Source organism: Oreochromis aureus, linkage group 2 (assembly GCF_013358895.1).
Source record: "Oreochromis aureus strain Israel breed Guangdong linkage group 2, ZZ_aureus, whole genome shotgun sequence".
NCBI lineage: Eukaryota > Metazoa > Chordata > Actinopteri > Cichliformes > Cichlidae > Oreochromis > Oreochromis aureus.
In genome coordinates this window covers 2,718,572-2,732,062 of record NC_052943.1, presented here as the reverse complement: position 1 = coordinate 2,732,062, position 13,491 = coordinate 2,718,572, and the positions used below count along the sequence as shown (strand labels likewise).

At 39.3% G+C, this 13,491-nt stretch overlaps 1 protein-coding gene across 4 annotated transcripts in view; it reads right to left on the bottom strand.

Annotated features, from left to right (window-relative positions):
- Positions 1-13,491, bottom strand: part of il1rapl2 (interleukin 1 receptor accessory protein-like 2) — a 375,066-nt gene that overhangs the window by 161,615 nt on the left and 199,960 nt on the right. For all 4 annotated transcript variants that reach the window (XM_039615227.1, XM_039615236.1, XM_039615233.1 and 1 more), the window contains exons 3-4: positions 8,082-8,251; positions 6,020-6,123 (exon numbers count right to left, since the gene is read on the bottom strand). In XM_039615227.1, the coding sequence (XP_039471161.1) occupies positions 6,020-6,123; positions 8,082-8,251 (274 nt within the window). The remainder of the gene's footprint in view (positions 1-6,019; positions 6,124-8,081; positions 8,252-13,491) is intronic.

The window sequence follows — 13,491 nt, the reverse complement described above, 5'->3', positions numbered from 1 at the left end:
TGTTAATTCACTAAAGATGATATAGATATCTTATCACACACATCTATCACTGCTGACAAGCACAGGGTTTAGAAAGATTAATGGAGGGGTGGATTGTTGAGAGAAGGGAGGGCCATAGATGAATGGTCAAATGTGCAGGAGACAGAGACTAAACAGGTTTCTTATTTATATACGATACATTTCTAAAACATAGATGTTGTAATGCCATGATCTCAGCTTAAATATTTTCTGTTTTCAAAGATTTTTTTAAACTGCTTGAGGCTAGTCAAATGTTTAATATTAAGATGATTTTTGGTTTACTTTTGCATTTCTAAACCTTATATAATCCACTCGATACATTTGTCAGCTCTGATGAACAAGTCGAATATAGAATAGAATATCTGCCACATTTTAGGTTAGTGTTCACACTAAATACTGATTAAATAGCTGTTAATTGTGTAATTATTATTTATCATCTGTACATTATCACAAAACATTTATGAGACTACCCAGAAGACTGAATTCAAATGCGTCAAACTCATAACTAAAGCTTTCACCAGCTTAACAAACTGCTACAATATCAGAAATTGTCAGAAACACAATGAAATGTCTTGCATTAAAGAACTTCTACTCACGACCATTTCTGTACACCAACTAATTAAAAACTAGGGCTATGACCAAGCTACTAACTCCAGAACTCATAAAGTGGCCATTTAAGTTAATTCAAAAGTGAGTTTCTGCAGACTCGCATGTTTAAATGTATAACTTAGAGTTAAGAAAGGTTTTAGCCTACGTCAGTCGGTTTCCCCTACAAAACAACATTAAGGTAGGTTATTCTTTTCTTAATGCTTCAACAGTCTGGATGGTGTTATGAGTTAAAGTTTTATCTGAATCTATCTGAAAAGTTATGTGTATACAGGTTAGGGTTAGCTGATTTGTCAGCATGTCCAAATGTGGTGGGTGGCCAAAATACTAACACCAAAATGTTAAAATGCAGAGCACAAAACCTATACAGTGGTCCCTCGCTATAACGCGGTTCACCTTTCGCAGCCTCGCTGTTTCGTGGATTTTTTTTGTGCAATTTTGCATAGGTCTTTTTTTTTCTTTTTCACAGCGCATTGTGTTCTGCGTCCTGATTGGCTGTAGCCCATTGTAAGTCAATCTCCTCCGTGTCTCCTGTCCAGTACAGAATGCGTCCAGCTTGTCAAATTTACATAAATCTTCAATCCTGGCAGTGTGACTCTGAAGGTCTGTACTGTATGTTTGTAAGTTTTCTCCCCAACAAGCACAACAATGTCGACGAAACGTTTTGCACCGTCAAAGACACCTGTGGTAGCAGCCAAAGGCAGAGGAAGATGCTAACCATCGCACAAAATGTTGGACTTCTGGAGATGCTAAAGGAAGGTAGAAGTTACTGTATTTGTCGGCTTATAAGGCGCATTAAGCAAAACAAAACAGTCAGATAAGTCAAACATTCCTCAGCTCATTCTTCTTGCTTCCTCTACGTCCGTATCATTGATTCATTAATGTTGAATTCTCTGGCAGCTGCTCTATTCCTGTGTTCTGGACCTGAAAACAGGGTTTGATCTTTGGGTTCTATAATACTGGACTTATTTTTCTACAAAGGTTTGAACTTTGAGAGAGTTTAAACAAGAGAGAAAAGTGTGAAAATGTTCATGCCCGTGTGAGAAGAGTGTATAAAGCGTGTAGTGAGGGGTTTTACAGCCTTAAAACATCTATGATAATTGTAAAAAATAAAGTTGGCTGCTTCCCCTATCGCGGGTTATTTTTAGAACGTAACTCCCACGATAAACAAGGGAACACTGTAAATACTCTTTTTACAAACAGTCCAGCACTGTGTCCAAATTCATGGGCTGGATCCTCCTGAGGACGCATTTGTAGACCGATTACGTCACAGCGACGCACCGAAGGTTGTCCAAATTCGTAGACTCCTCCAAATGCAGCCGACAAATGTGTCCTCCTTTTCCCCGAATTTGAAGGATGGGTCGGGTGTGTCCTTCGTGGCCCACCATATCCCAGAATTCATAGCGCGGCCCAGCCAAACTCCAGTTTCCGGCAATGGCGGCCACTACTAAGTTTTAAAATTACTCTTATTAATCTTTCTGGGTCACAAAATAAACTTTTAACATATTTTCAGGCGAGAATGTAGCTGTGTAAACTTCAAATATCTGCTCGGTTTATCAAGATATCACATATTTGCAAAAGTGCTTCGACGCTTTCGGAGCCGTCTGTTACCCACCAGCTCCATAGCTGACCAGGAGGTCGAGGGTCACTGAAGCCGCCGAGAACGGCACAACTCCCGGCACATCATTTTCAGATCACCACCGACTTTTGCTATTCGGGTTAAACGTAATATATAAGTCACTTAGACAACCTAAAAATGTTACTGTTTGTCTTTTTTTCAGTGTTTTATTTGTTCATGAGTAAATCGGTTTGGCTGAGATTAAAGTTATTAGATTAGATTAGATAAAATAAAATAAAACTTTTTATTGGAAGGCTAGACCGTCCAATTCCATGGCTGTTTACTTCCGGCCCACGTAGACCGCAAAGGCCGGGTCCTCAGGAGGATGCAGCCCATGAATTTGGACACAGCACAGGTCTTACTGGATAATTAACAGCTTAGCCTTTAGCTCTTAGCCTTAGTTAACAGCTAACAGTATTTTGTGCTAATGCTAAGATTTCTTTAATACATTAAATATTCTTCAAAGATTATTTTAAATGGGCACACATTACAGGAACACACTACATGGAAACTACACTGAAAACTTATATGTTCATATACTTATCCATATTTGTTCAAAATAAATAAATTAATTCATGTTACCATGGCAAACAATGTGCAACCATCTGCAAAAGATATCCCAGCATCCTGAAACGCTGATATACTGGAAAGAGGATTCATGTTAGCGCATGAAGATATGTCAGCTATTACACAGTTTTATTGGTCTTTTATATCAATCCAGCTGAAAAGAATCAAATATCAAATCAAATTTAATTTTTACTTTTATAAACTGAACTGCACTTAATGCCAGGATTGAATACCAAGAGTAAAATTTAAATTAATCATGAAAATGTTTTTCTTTGACTGTAAGCAAACGGGCCACATATCGCCTGTTCTTTATTATAGCAACAAAAACGTGTGTAAGATCAATAAGCACATCTGAAAGTAGAGTTTCTCTTGCTCCCGTGTTGCTGTTTCTGTACATGGTTACAAATTCTAGATACAACCTTCAGCAGTATAATAGGATCCAGTTGGTGGCTCACCATTAGGATAGGGGGGACTGTGCCTCTTTGTGTGTATGTGTCTATGTGTGTGAATGTGCGTGTGTGTATGTGTGCTTGCTAATAAGAAACCCTGAGACAATGACAGACACCAAGCACTAATTAGGTTGTCATGCTGAGAGAGCAAGGGAAAGACAGGAAGAGAGAGAGAGAGAGGGAGAGAGAGCTTATTAAGGAGGATAGGTGTCAAGTTCTGGCAGAAAAAAGAGGTGGGAGGAGAGCAAAGAAGGGGGAGGATGAGGGCCATGAAGGGGTAGAAGGAATCGGACGCTGATGTGGGGAAAGAAAAGGAGTGGGAATGGGAAACAATGGAACATGGTATGGAGGAGTGAGGAAAGAGAAACAGGTGGTTCAGGTGTAGAGGACAGAAGCTGCTGGCAGGATGAAGGGAAGAGGAGGTGTGGGAGGGAATAAAAACAGCTAGGAAGAGGAAGGGGAAAAGATGGAAACAGAAAGGAGAAGGCTGAGGTAGTGAAGGTATCAGATGCCGAGAAGGAAGACAAACAGGATCAAGCACAAAGCAGGTCGAGTGATTTATGGAATAAAACAAGAGGAGAGCGGTGCTGCTGCGCAACCAAAGCGTCCTTGTTTTCAAATGAAACACTGGCTAATTGTGGCTAACTGGGAGATAAGCACATGGCAACACTGGAAAAAAGTATAAGCAGCCAGATTTTTCAGAGGGTGGTAAAAAAAAATCCATCCCTTTACCCAGTGTAGTTTTTGGAGGTTAAACCAAACGTGACAGCATTTAACTAACCACCGTATGGTAACGTTAAATCTGAAAAGGCATCTGTAATGGACTGTAACAACAGACAGTTGGTCAATATGTTACTGTTTACCTCAATTTCCACTAACAAATGTAGAGTTTCTTTCATATTGTCTGCCTGTTTCACTTTCTCACCTTGTCAGCCTTCTTTTGCAACATTGTTGTGTTAAGAAATATGGAAGTAATAAAAAGCTGTTACAGAAAACCCCAAACATCTGAATGTGTGTTTTTTTAATCAATCCAGTTAATTCTTCTTTATGGGAAAAGATAAAAAAATAAATACGACCACATCCCATGGTCCACATCGGCAGATTAAGTTCAGCTGTCATTATATACTATATACGTTTCAAAGCTTTAGAATTTGTGGTTTCTCTCATCTTCTGCCAGATATGGTTGAAGTCATGCTTTCTCTTCCTCTTCTGTTTTTCTCTGTCGCTTCCACTTTTCCACGCTGTCAAAGTCCCTATATTTGCAGCTCTGACGTCAGACCATCTTGTTGGTTCTCTATAAAAGCTATCCTGTGATTGTGCCACTGTAAGGCCTCCAGGATATGTTCCCTGATGAACCTGCCTTCTTGCGAGGCTACTCCCAGCATTTAACTCTGCATGACATTCTGATATTGAAGTTCTTGGTTCACTGATGGAAGCCTAACTGCCATTAACCTTTTTTTTTTTTTTTTACCATTTGGTTTTCTTCTCAGTAATTTCAATAAATACTGTGATACCATTCCAGTTGATCCGTCTTTACTTAAACAATGCTGCGTGTCACTTCCTCTCATTGTGAGCTACTCCCATAAGAATTCCAGCGTGCTCCAAGTTTGGTCTAATAAATGACATCAAGGAAGAAAAATCTTTGTAATCTTTAGATGTCATTCTGTTCATAAGTGTGTTTATTTTGGTTATCTGCAGTGTTGAGCTACCTTTGCACCACCTTGGGAAAAATATTGTAGGAAAAATAGATATTAGTTTAATATAATTCACTTTTTCCAAGACATCTTTATTAATACATTATTACAGTTTATAAGTGTAATATACTATAATAACCGAAGCAGTTGTGCAGATTTGTTTCCTCCCACTCCACCACACTGTGCTGCCATTACAAATTTACACATAAACACATATTTCTAGAGGGCCTTACAGGACCCAGTTTCTGATGTGGTGCCAACTGTCATATTGTACATTTTCAATTGAATAAACTGGCAGCGTTCCACTCAACTGGCAAGCACAGGTGCACCATCTCACACCAAATGTCCACACAGGCGCGCACACTCACCTGCAAGGCATAAAACTAATGTTCTGATATTGCAAACAGACCTCAAAAAATGCTAATGTCCTACTGATTGACTAATAGTCAAATAATAAAATAGCAGCTTAAGATATGATGAAACGTTTTGTAATCCACCGCTCATCTGTGTTTTGAATACTTGATTATTAAGAACAAGGGGCTTTTAATCATAAAATAAAATATAGTGTTTATTTCTTTTCATTCAGACAGAAAACAGTGCTGCTTCTTGCCCTCGCTATGCAAATGGACCACATGTGTAGAGAGAGTCAGTCAGAAATTTATTCCCAGTTTGTTCCCATGAAATCAACAATGCAGCGCGACCTCGTGAACCCTGCTGCAGGTCAGAGTCGGGCCAACGATATTTTGTTTGCATGCTGCTGAAATCCTTCCTCTGTTTATTTAGTCTTATGAAGCAAATGTGCTGGGGCTGGAAGTGAAACTTCAAAATAAAGCCTGTGTTTTGTTGAGTGTGTTCACTTTGACCCAGCTCCCGTCTGGGGAGAAGAGCTGTGTTTATGTGATTCTCACAAACAATGCACCCATCTGAACCAGAAATAATCTCGAATCCTACTTTGTAAGAGAAACTAGGTTGTAGTTATTTTACTTCAGGGTTGATGCATTACAGTGCCAGGATACTGGTCAGAATGGAGTCAGACAGGCCTGTGCACTGACATGCATCCACATTACCTTAGAACGCATGTGTAGAATCCACTGTCTTCCAATTCAGCAGATCTGAACCAGATGGAGTCATCTTCTTTACTCAGCCTGTGACCCGAGAAGATGATGGGCTCCTAAAGGACACAATAAGTAGAAGATTATCCAATCTAATTTAACAGGACTCTTATAATATGTATTATTGACATCAACGATGGAGAGCAATATATCTATAATCTGTAACGACTTCCTCTTGACCTAGAATTGACAACAGTAATGTGGTTGCTATGAAAAAATGTTATATATTTTAATAATATACCAAGTGTTACCTTGCTACTCAGATATGCTGTTCATAATTTGAGACATTTTTTAATATACAGTATCTAGCAAAGTTTAGCCAGGGGGGCCGATAGGGCATGAACAGGGAAAAGGGGGCACAACGACATACTTTTCTTTCTTATTCTCATTTAAAATGTCTAGCTTTTAATAAATAATTATCTGAATCTTACACCCAAAGTTTTAATCTGATGTAAAATGTATAGAAGTCCATTACTGTATATAGTAACTGTTAAGTCTAATATACCCGAGTAAGCTATAGTACTTTTTCCTTTGGGAAGGTACCGTCTGTGCAGTCTGCAATTCTGTTGAAGAAAGATGTTGAATCTATTTAATTATTATTGAAAAATAATTTATTTCTGTGCATTTTTTTTCACCCTGCATCAAATTAAAGTTGATTACATCGATTAAGCATCACGAGGTGGAGGGTGGGGGGTGGTTCCCTATTTTTTTTTGCTGGGAGTTTGCAACCCTGTTAGTTAGGTTGCTTAATATTTCTGCTAAGTACTCTTTAAAATACCAGAATAGGGAGGATGGAGCAGGTTTAAGTTTATTAGATTGATCAGTGTTGCTGAACTATGAAATATTTTGGGTGCAGTGTATTTTTTACATACAGGTATAACAGAATAGCTTTAGTGTTGTTGTTTATTTAAACTTCAGTATGAACTTATACAAAATGCAGCAAGATATTAAAAAACAGTTTTATTGATTAAAAAACACTATATCGGATTCATATCGGTATCGGCAGATATCCAAATTTATGATATCGGTATCGGACATAAAAAAGTGGTATCGTGCCATCTCTAGTTATTATTCATCTCTGGCTCTCTTCCACAGTGTGTCTTTGTCCCATCTCCTTCCCTCACTCCCAACTCGTCGCAGCAGATAGCCCCGCCCCTCCCTAAACCTGTTTCTCCAGGATGTTTCTTCCTGTTAAAAGCGAGTTTTTCTTTCCCACTGTGGCGAGTGCTTGCTCATAGAGTTCTTTGATTGTGATTTGGTGCTATATAAATAAAATAAAAGGTAAGTAAGAAATATACCTGTACGTTCAAATTTATGCTTACAGATACCTATACTGATAAAATAATTACAGTTATTATAATAATTAGAGAAAGCAAATTATTCTTTAAAAATAATGCATTAATTTTTCGAGGACCTCTGTTTCCTCTTTGGAAAGAAATTTAAACATGAAAAATAACTACACTCCTATTTGTGGAGCGTTTCCACCCAACCAGATGGTTAATCCAGCTTTTTTGGGGGAAAACGTATCTTTTTATTTATTCCAGTTGGCAAAAAAAATAAATAAATCATGGTCTTGGTTTGTTAACTTTGCAAATTCAGGTACTAACTGAAAATCTGTTGCTGCGTGGTACAGACCAAACATGAAGGTTTGAAGTGTAAAATTCTTGTATTTTATTAGTGTGTCACGTAGCACTAATGAGCAGATATTTGTGTGAGCTGCACCAATAAGGTTTATGGCAACAGCACGCTAACCGAGCTTACTGGCATTATTTGATAAGCAATGGCACATGGGTCACGCTAATACCGAGACCCAGGGGTCACATCCGTGTTCTAAACAGTCTCAGGGCTGCTCAGGCTACTAACTGGTGAGCAGCTTATGGTTAGGTTAAATTAATGCTTTTTGTTAATTAACTTTTTAAATTTCCATTTCGTGCTGTCTTCCTTGAACTTCATGACTCTTCTTCCCTGCCTCAACTTTCCTTCCACATCAGTTGTAGTTCAGACCAGTGACGCTCACCTCTGCATCGCCTTTGTTCTTGTACCAGATGAGGCGCAGCTTGGCGTTGGTGGCCATGGTGTAGTTGGTTCGGATGTAGCTGTAGAACAAGGCACATTTAACTCGAACAGGCTCACCAGCCAAAACATGGTACTCCTTCAGATCCACAGACCAGTCAATGCATCCATCCACTGCGAGGGGAAACACAGAGAAGAGAAATATTGAGGACATACACCATTATACACCAAATACTGCAGGAGAGAGAAACACTGATTAAAACTCAAACAACACAAGAAGCAAAACACGAACATAAACAGCAAAAACAAAAATCCTCACTCAGCCAAGGGTTTATATAAGATATGTGTAAGTAAAAACATAAAGAAAAATGCTTGACAGGAGAAAGAAATGAGGATGTGAGAGAGCCAGAGACTGTGAGTGACAGGGATATTGTTTTATCTTGTTTCTTTGGTAATATTATTCTTTACCTTCAAGGCAATAAAACACTGAATGTAAATTTTTGAGCTGTTTGTCTGTTCTTTTGTTTTCGGGGGAGGGGCGGCAACATAGTGGGAGATGAAACGAGTTACAAAAAAAAGTGTAGCATTTTTTTTCTTAAATGTTGAAGGTACAAAACAGAGGAGGGTGTCAGAAATAAAAAGAAACGAGTAGGAGGAAGTTCATTCTATTTTCTTTTGATTTCATCCCTACGACCAAATGTTTGTCTTCGCTGTTATTTGTATGGAGTTTTGTTTTTTCATACACTAAGTATGGAAAAAAAGTATGGACTGCTTACTAAATATTGGTTTAGTAATTGGAGAAAATGTGTGTGAGATAAAATGATAGAAATTCAGAATATGAAAGATGGAGGGAGAGGTCATGACTAAAGGAACAGATGAAAGGGGAAGTGTGCTGCGGCAGTGTTGGGGTGAGCCCAGGTCAGACAGAACGAACAGAAAACAAGTTGTAGAAGTGAGACAAGTTCGAGATGGCGAGATGTTAGAGGTCGAAAAAATGACAAAGAGCTTGCCCAAATGGACTCCCCTCCTCCTGTTTTTTTTCCTTTCCTCTCTGTCCCTCATTCCTCTCACTTCTTTTAGTTTTCCTCGTGGTCTGAGCCTCAGATAGCTGTGCTGTTTTAACTGTCACCCTCGAGCACTTCCCACAAGGCCTTCCCTCTGAATTACAGCCTCCAGCCTGTAGCAATAAAGCCTCTGGTTCTGTCATCCACTTCAAAATACCTCTTCTGTCTCTCATCTGTACTCTCCCCCTCTTGTTTATTAGTGTTGTCATAAATAGCTTATGTATGCTAGTTGGATTAGAACAGATCATAAGCTCTGAATGGCATCTAAAATTGGGCTGTAATATCATCTTTTTTCCCCCCAGCAGTGGAACGATACCGTTGACCACAATATGACAACGTGATTTGAGCCAGGAAAATGGAATCTGGACGAAAGTTGTTCAGATGAAAATGTGCTCTATATGTTAATATGCACATCTGGGTTTAAGGCTTGGCTTTAGCTGAAATAACATGTTATAAAATCACTTTCTAGTTTGTTTATATAGATTTTGTCTTACAAAGTACACTAAAGTAAAAATTTAAATATTTGGTGATTGATCAGTTGACTTAAAAAGTACCACTGGTTTGTAGCTCAGGCCAACTTAACCCTTTAAAACCTGAACCATGAAATAACTGCCAGAAATGTTTAATTTTTGGATAATGGAGTGTTTGTTGAACCTTTAGACAAAATATATACACATAAAAAAATATCAAATTTGAATCTGCATATATGAGTTTTAATTTGTATGACATTTGCTACATTAGCCATATTTTTGCGATTTAGTCATTAAAAATGTGTCATGCCATTTATATCATTTTTTCATTTTTTGAGAGTAAACAAAAGTCATGCTGATGATGTAGAAGTCTCATAAACTCACAAAAACACACGTATCAAATACGATACGCTTGGCTTTAAAGGGTTAAGAGGGGTGACTTATGTTTGTTTTATTTTGAGTGCACTGCAATTGAGAATAATACATCACATAACCTTAAAAACAGATGTATGTATATTTATAAATGACCTTCACGAGTGGAAATAAGTGCTAATGTCACAAAGTGACTGGGACCTGAGATAAACCTTCTGACAAGCAAGTCAAGCCATGGTGTAGAACACCATGGCTTGATAAATGACTTGGTAGTAAATACTAGTAAATAGTTTCAAAGCAACACAGAAGTCTAGTCCAGTGGTTCCCAAATAGAGGGGCGCACCCCCTAGGTGGGGTGCAGAGCCACAGCAGGGGTGGGGCGTGGTATGAATAAAAAAAGCTTGGACGCTGCTAGCATAATGGACAGGTTTTTGATGGGGCTCCCACACAAACGCATCCCCAAATATGCTTCCAAACCAACTTCCTTCCAAACCAAAGACTAGAAGATATGATGATATCTTGCCTTTGGCTTCACCTGTGAAGATTTTCTTGTAAAACAAAGGGAGGCCTAGCAAAAAAAGGTTTGGGAACCACTGGTCTGGTCTAACTCCAACTTACTTGTGAGACAAAGTATCCCACGTCCAAAATACAACTGAATCAAATACAAACATGTCTTTCCCAGCAGCTTGTCATAACAGGAAATTAAAAATTCATGGCTCAGTGGCGTATTCGCTGGCACTGGGCCATTGTTGGCAAAATTTGCCGGGCCTGTGCTTTTCGGACACAGGATACAGGTTGTGGATCGTTACATTGGCTAGCTCTATAAGTCAATGTAAACATGTTTTAGCACTCTGTATGATGTGTCAGGTGTAATTTGTGTTGAGTTAAGTCACTACCAAAGATTTAACGACTTTATTTGCACCAGTTTGCGGTTTAAAATTACAGCCACATACTTAACTGGTACATTTATAGATTTAGCAATATGCATTAAGTCATACGGTGGCAGGAGAGATTTAGCATCGCTGCACACACACTCATGCACAGACACACGGCAGATTTATTACACACACGATCACTCATTCACCTTCTCAAATTAGTGCTCGTCTTCATCTCCCACTACACATGCACCAACAGCAGTCATTTAATCAGTGACAAGCTTGACAGATAGTCATAAAAACTGTGCCGATCTGTCACGAAACACACAGTTTCACAGACTAAAACAAAATTTTTTTCATGAGAGAGGTAAAAAGGCCTGAAATTCTGTGCGTGTGTGTGTGTCTGCGCAAATGTGTGTGTAAAAGAATTAAGTAATGAATTGGCCAGTCAGACTTGGTGGTTGTAAATTAATGAGCTGACATGAACTGAAGATGTTAGTGTAGTCCACTCAACACCTAACACACACACAGACACACACACAGGATGCACCCAGGGCATCACATTAATAGAAAATCACATTAGTTTGGTCTGCTGGACTAATGCCTTTTGTTTGAGACAATGTTTAACACAGGTCAGACGTAGCGACACACACACACACACACACACACACACACACACACACACACACACACACACACACACACACACACACACACACACAAACACATGAGAAAGATGAGACTGTGTTTCAGGTCATAACCTAAGAAAACTTCCAATAATCCATTTATCTTAGCGTGTACATGTGCTTGTGCATGTGTGTTAATATGTGTTTGTGTGTGTATGTGCATGTGTGGGTGTATAAATATATTTATATATACGTGTATATATATAAGCCAGAAGTGTGTGTGTGTGTGTGTGTATGGGGGAGTGCAGCTGTGTGTGTCTGTAGACATATTAAATGTGTGGGCGAGGTGTTAGCATGGGCAGATATATCATTCCCGTCAGTTCTATCTGCATACGGATGCTCCCAAACGGCAGAATGAAAATAACCCTGAATAAATGGCAAAGTTTCAGAGTCTGGAAAAGTGGAGAGAGTTTTGGGCAAATATACTCACATAGACACGCGCACACACACACGCACGCACACACACACACACACACACACACACACACACACACACACACACACACACACACACACGCGTGTGGAGTCCCAAACCCATATACAGGCTGCACTTTTTTTTCCCTTTGGCAGAAACGATCATGTTCAACAACAAAAAATACAATACATCGAATATATTTCCAACTGAACTAAACTGCAGCAGGGTAATTTACCGTAAATAACACATTTAGTTCTTCTAATGCTTCAAAATTGCTTTAGCTTTATTTAGTCTTATTCTGCCAGATTTGATCTTATCCTGTAGGATTTGAACACTTTGATAGGATACTGGGAAATAAAATAAACTTGACATTTAAGCATTGTTGAGGGAGACTTTCTTGTAAAATGAGTTCCAGGCAGGAAAGCTGCAGACTTATTTGATTATTATAAGCGTTCTGTTATTAGCCAAAGACGTGTAGCAGCACTGGAGAGTGCAAGTCTACAGTCCATGCTAATAGTGATCTTAAATTGCACTTGCAGTATTTTGCACGCACTGATTTCAACTGCAAAGGCACCGAAGCAAACCCTGTAACAGTCTGATGTGGCGAACAGAGAGCTGAGTGTGAAGGTGAAGCTAGTCGATCGGTGTCCTCACCTCCACCTGTGACCACAAGCTCTGGCTACTGACCTAAAACTGCAGACATAATCCACAGACATGAGCTTTCATAGGTCAGAACTCCAATTATGGTTTGTCAAAACGAAACGCTGTTGGTGAAAAACTGATGGATGTATGATTAGATGGACGGTTGTTATCAGTATTACTGTCAAAACCTTTGTCATCATTGTTTGACAAAAATAGCTGTAAAGGAGGAGGCAAAGAATGTTGCATAGATATCAGCTGGAGACTGCATGATTACTACTGGTTATTAGGAAAAAACCTGTATTGGTCGGCCTGTTGGTCATTGATTTTGGGAGGTTTTTTGCAGTAGCTAGGTCACATTGGTTGCAATTAGGTATGAAATTCTGGAGAAAGAACCTCATTGGAGACAACCATGGCTCAGGGGGGGTTGGCAAGCTCATCTGTAACCGGAAGGTTGCAGGTTCGATCCCCTGGGCTCTCTTTCCTGGTCGTTGTGTCCTTGGGCAAGACACTTTACCCTACCGCCTACTGGTGTAGGCCAGAGGGGCCGATGGCGCGATATGGCAGCCTCGCTTCTGTCAGTCTGCCCCAGGGCAGCTGTGGCTACAACTGTAGCTTGCCTCCCCCAGTGTGTGAATGTGAGAGTGAATGAATAGTGGCATTGTAAAGCGCTATATAAATCCAATCCATTATTATTATTATTATTATTATTGTGATTGCTTTGATTGCTTGCAAATTACTGCTGTCACTTGTAGATTTCATGGAAGATGCTGACTTGTCTGCAAACACTCAAACGACTTGCTAAGCATTGGTGAAGTTGTGTAGAGAGCGACACACGGGAAACCGACACCTATCGATTTCAAAATAAGGGCTGCACCTTTTGAAACATGTTG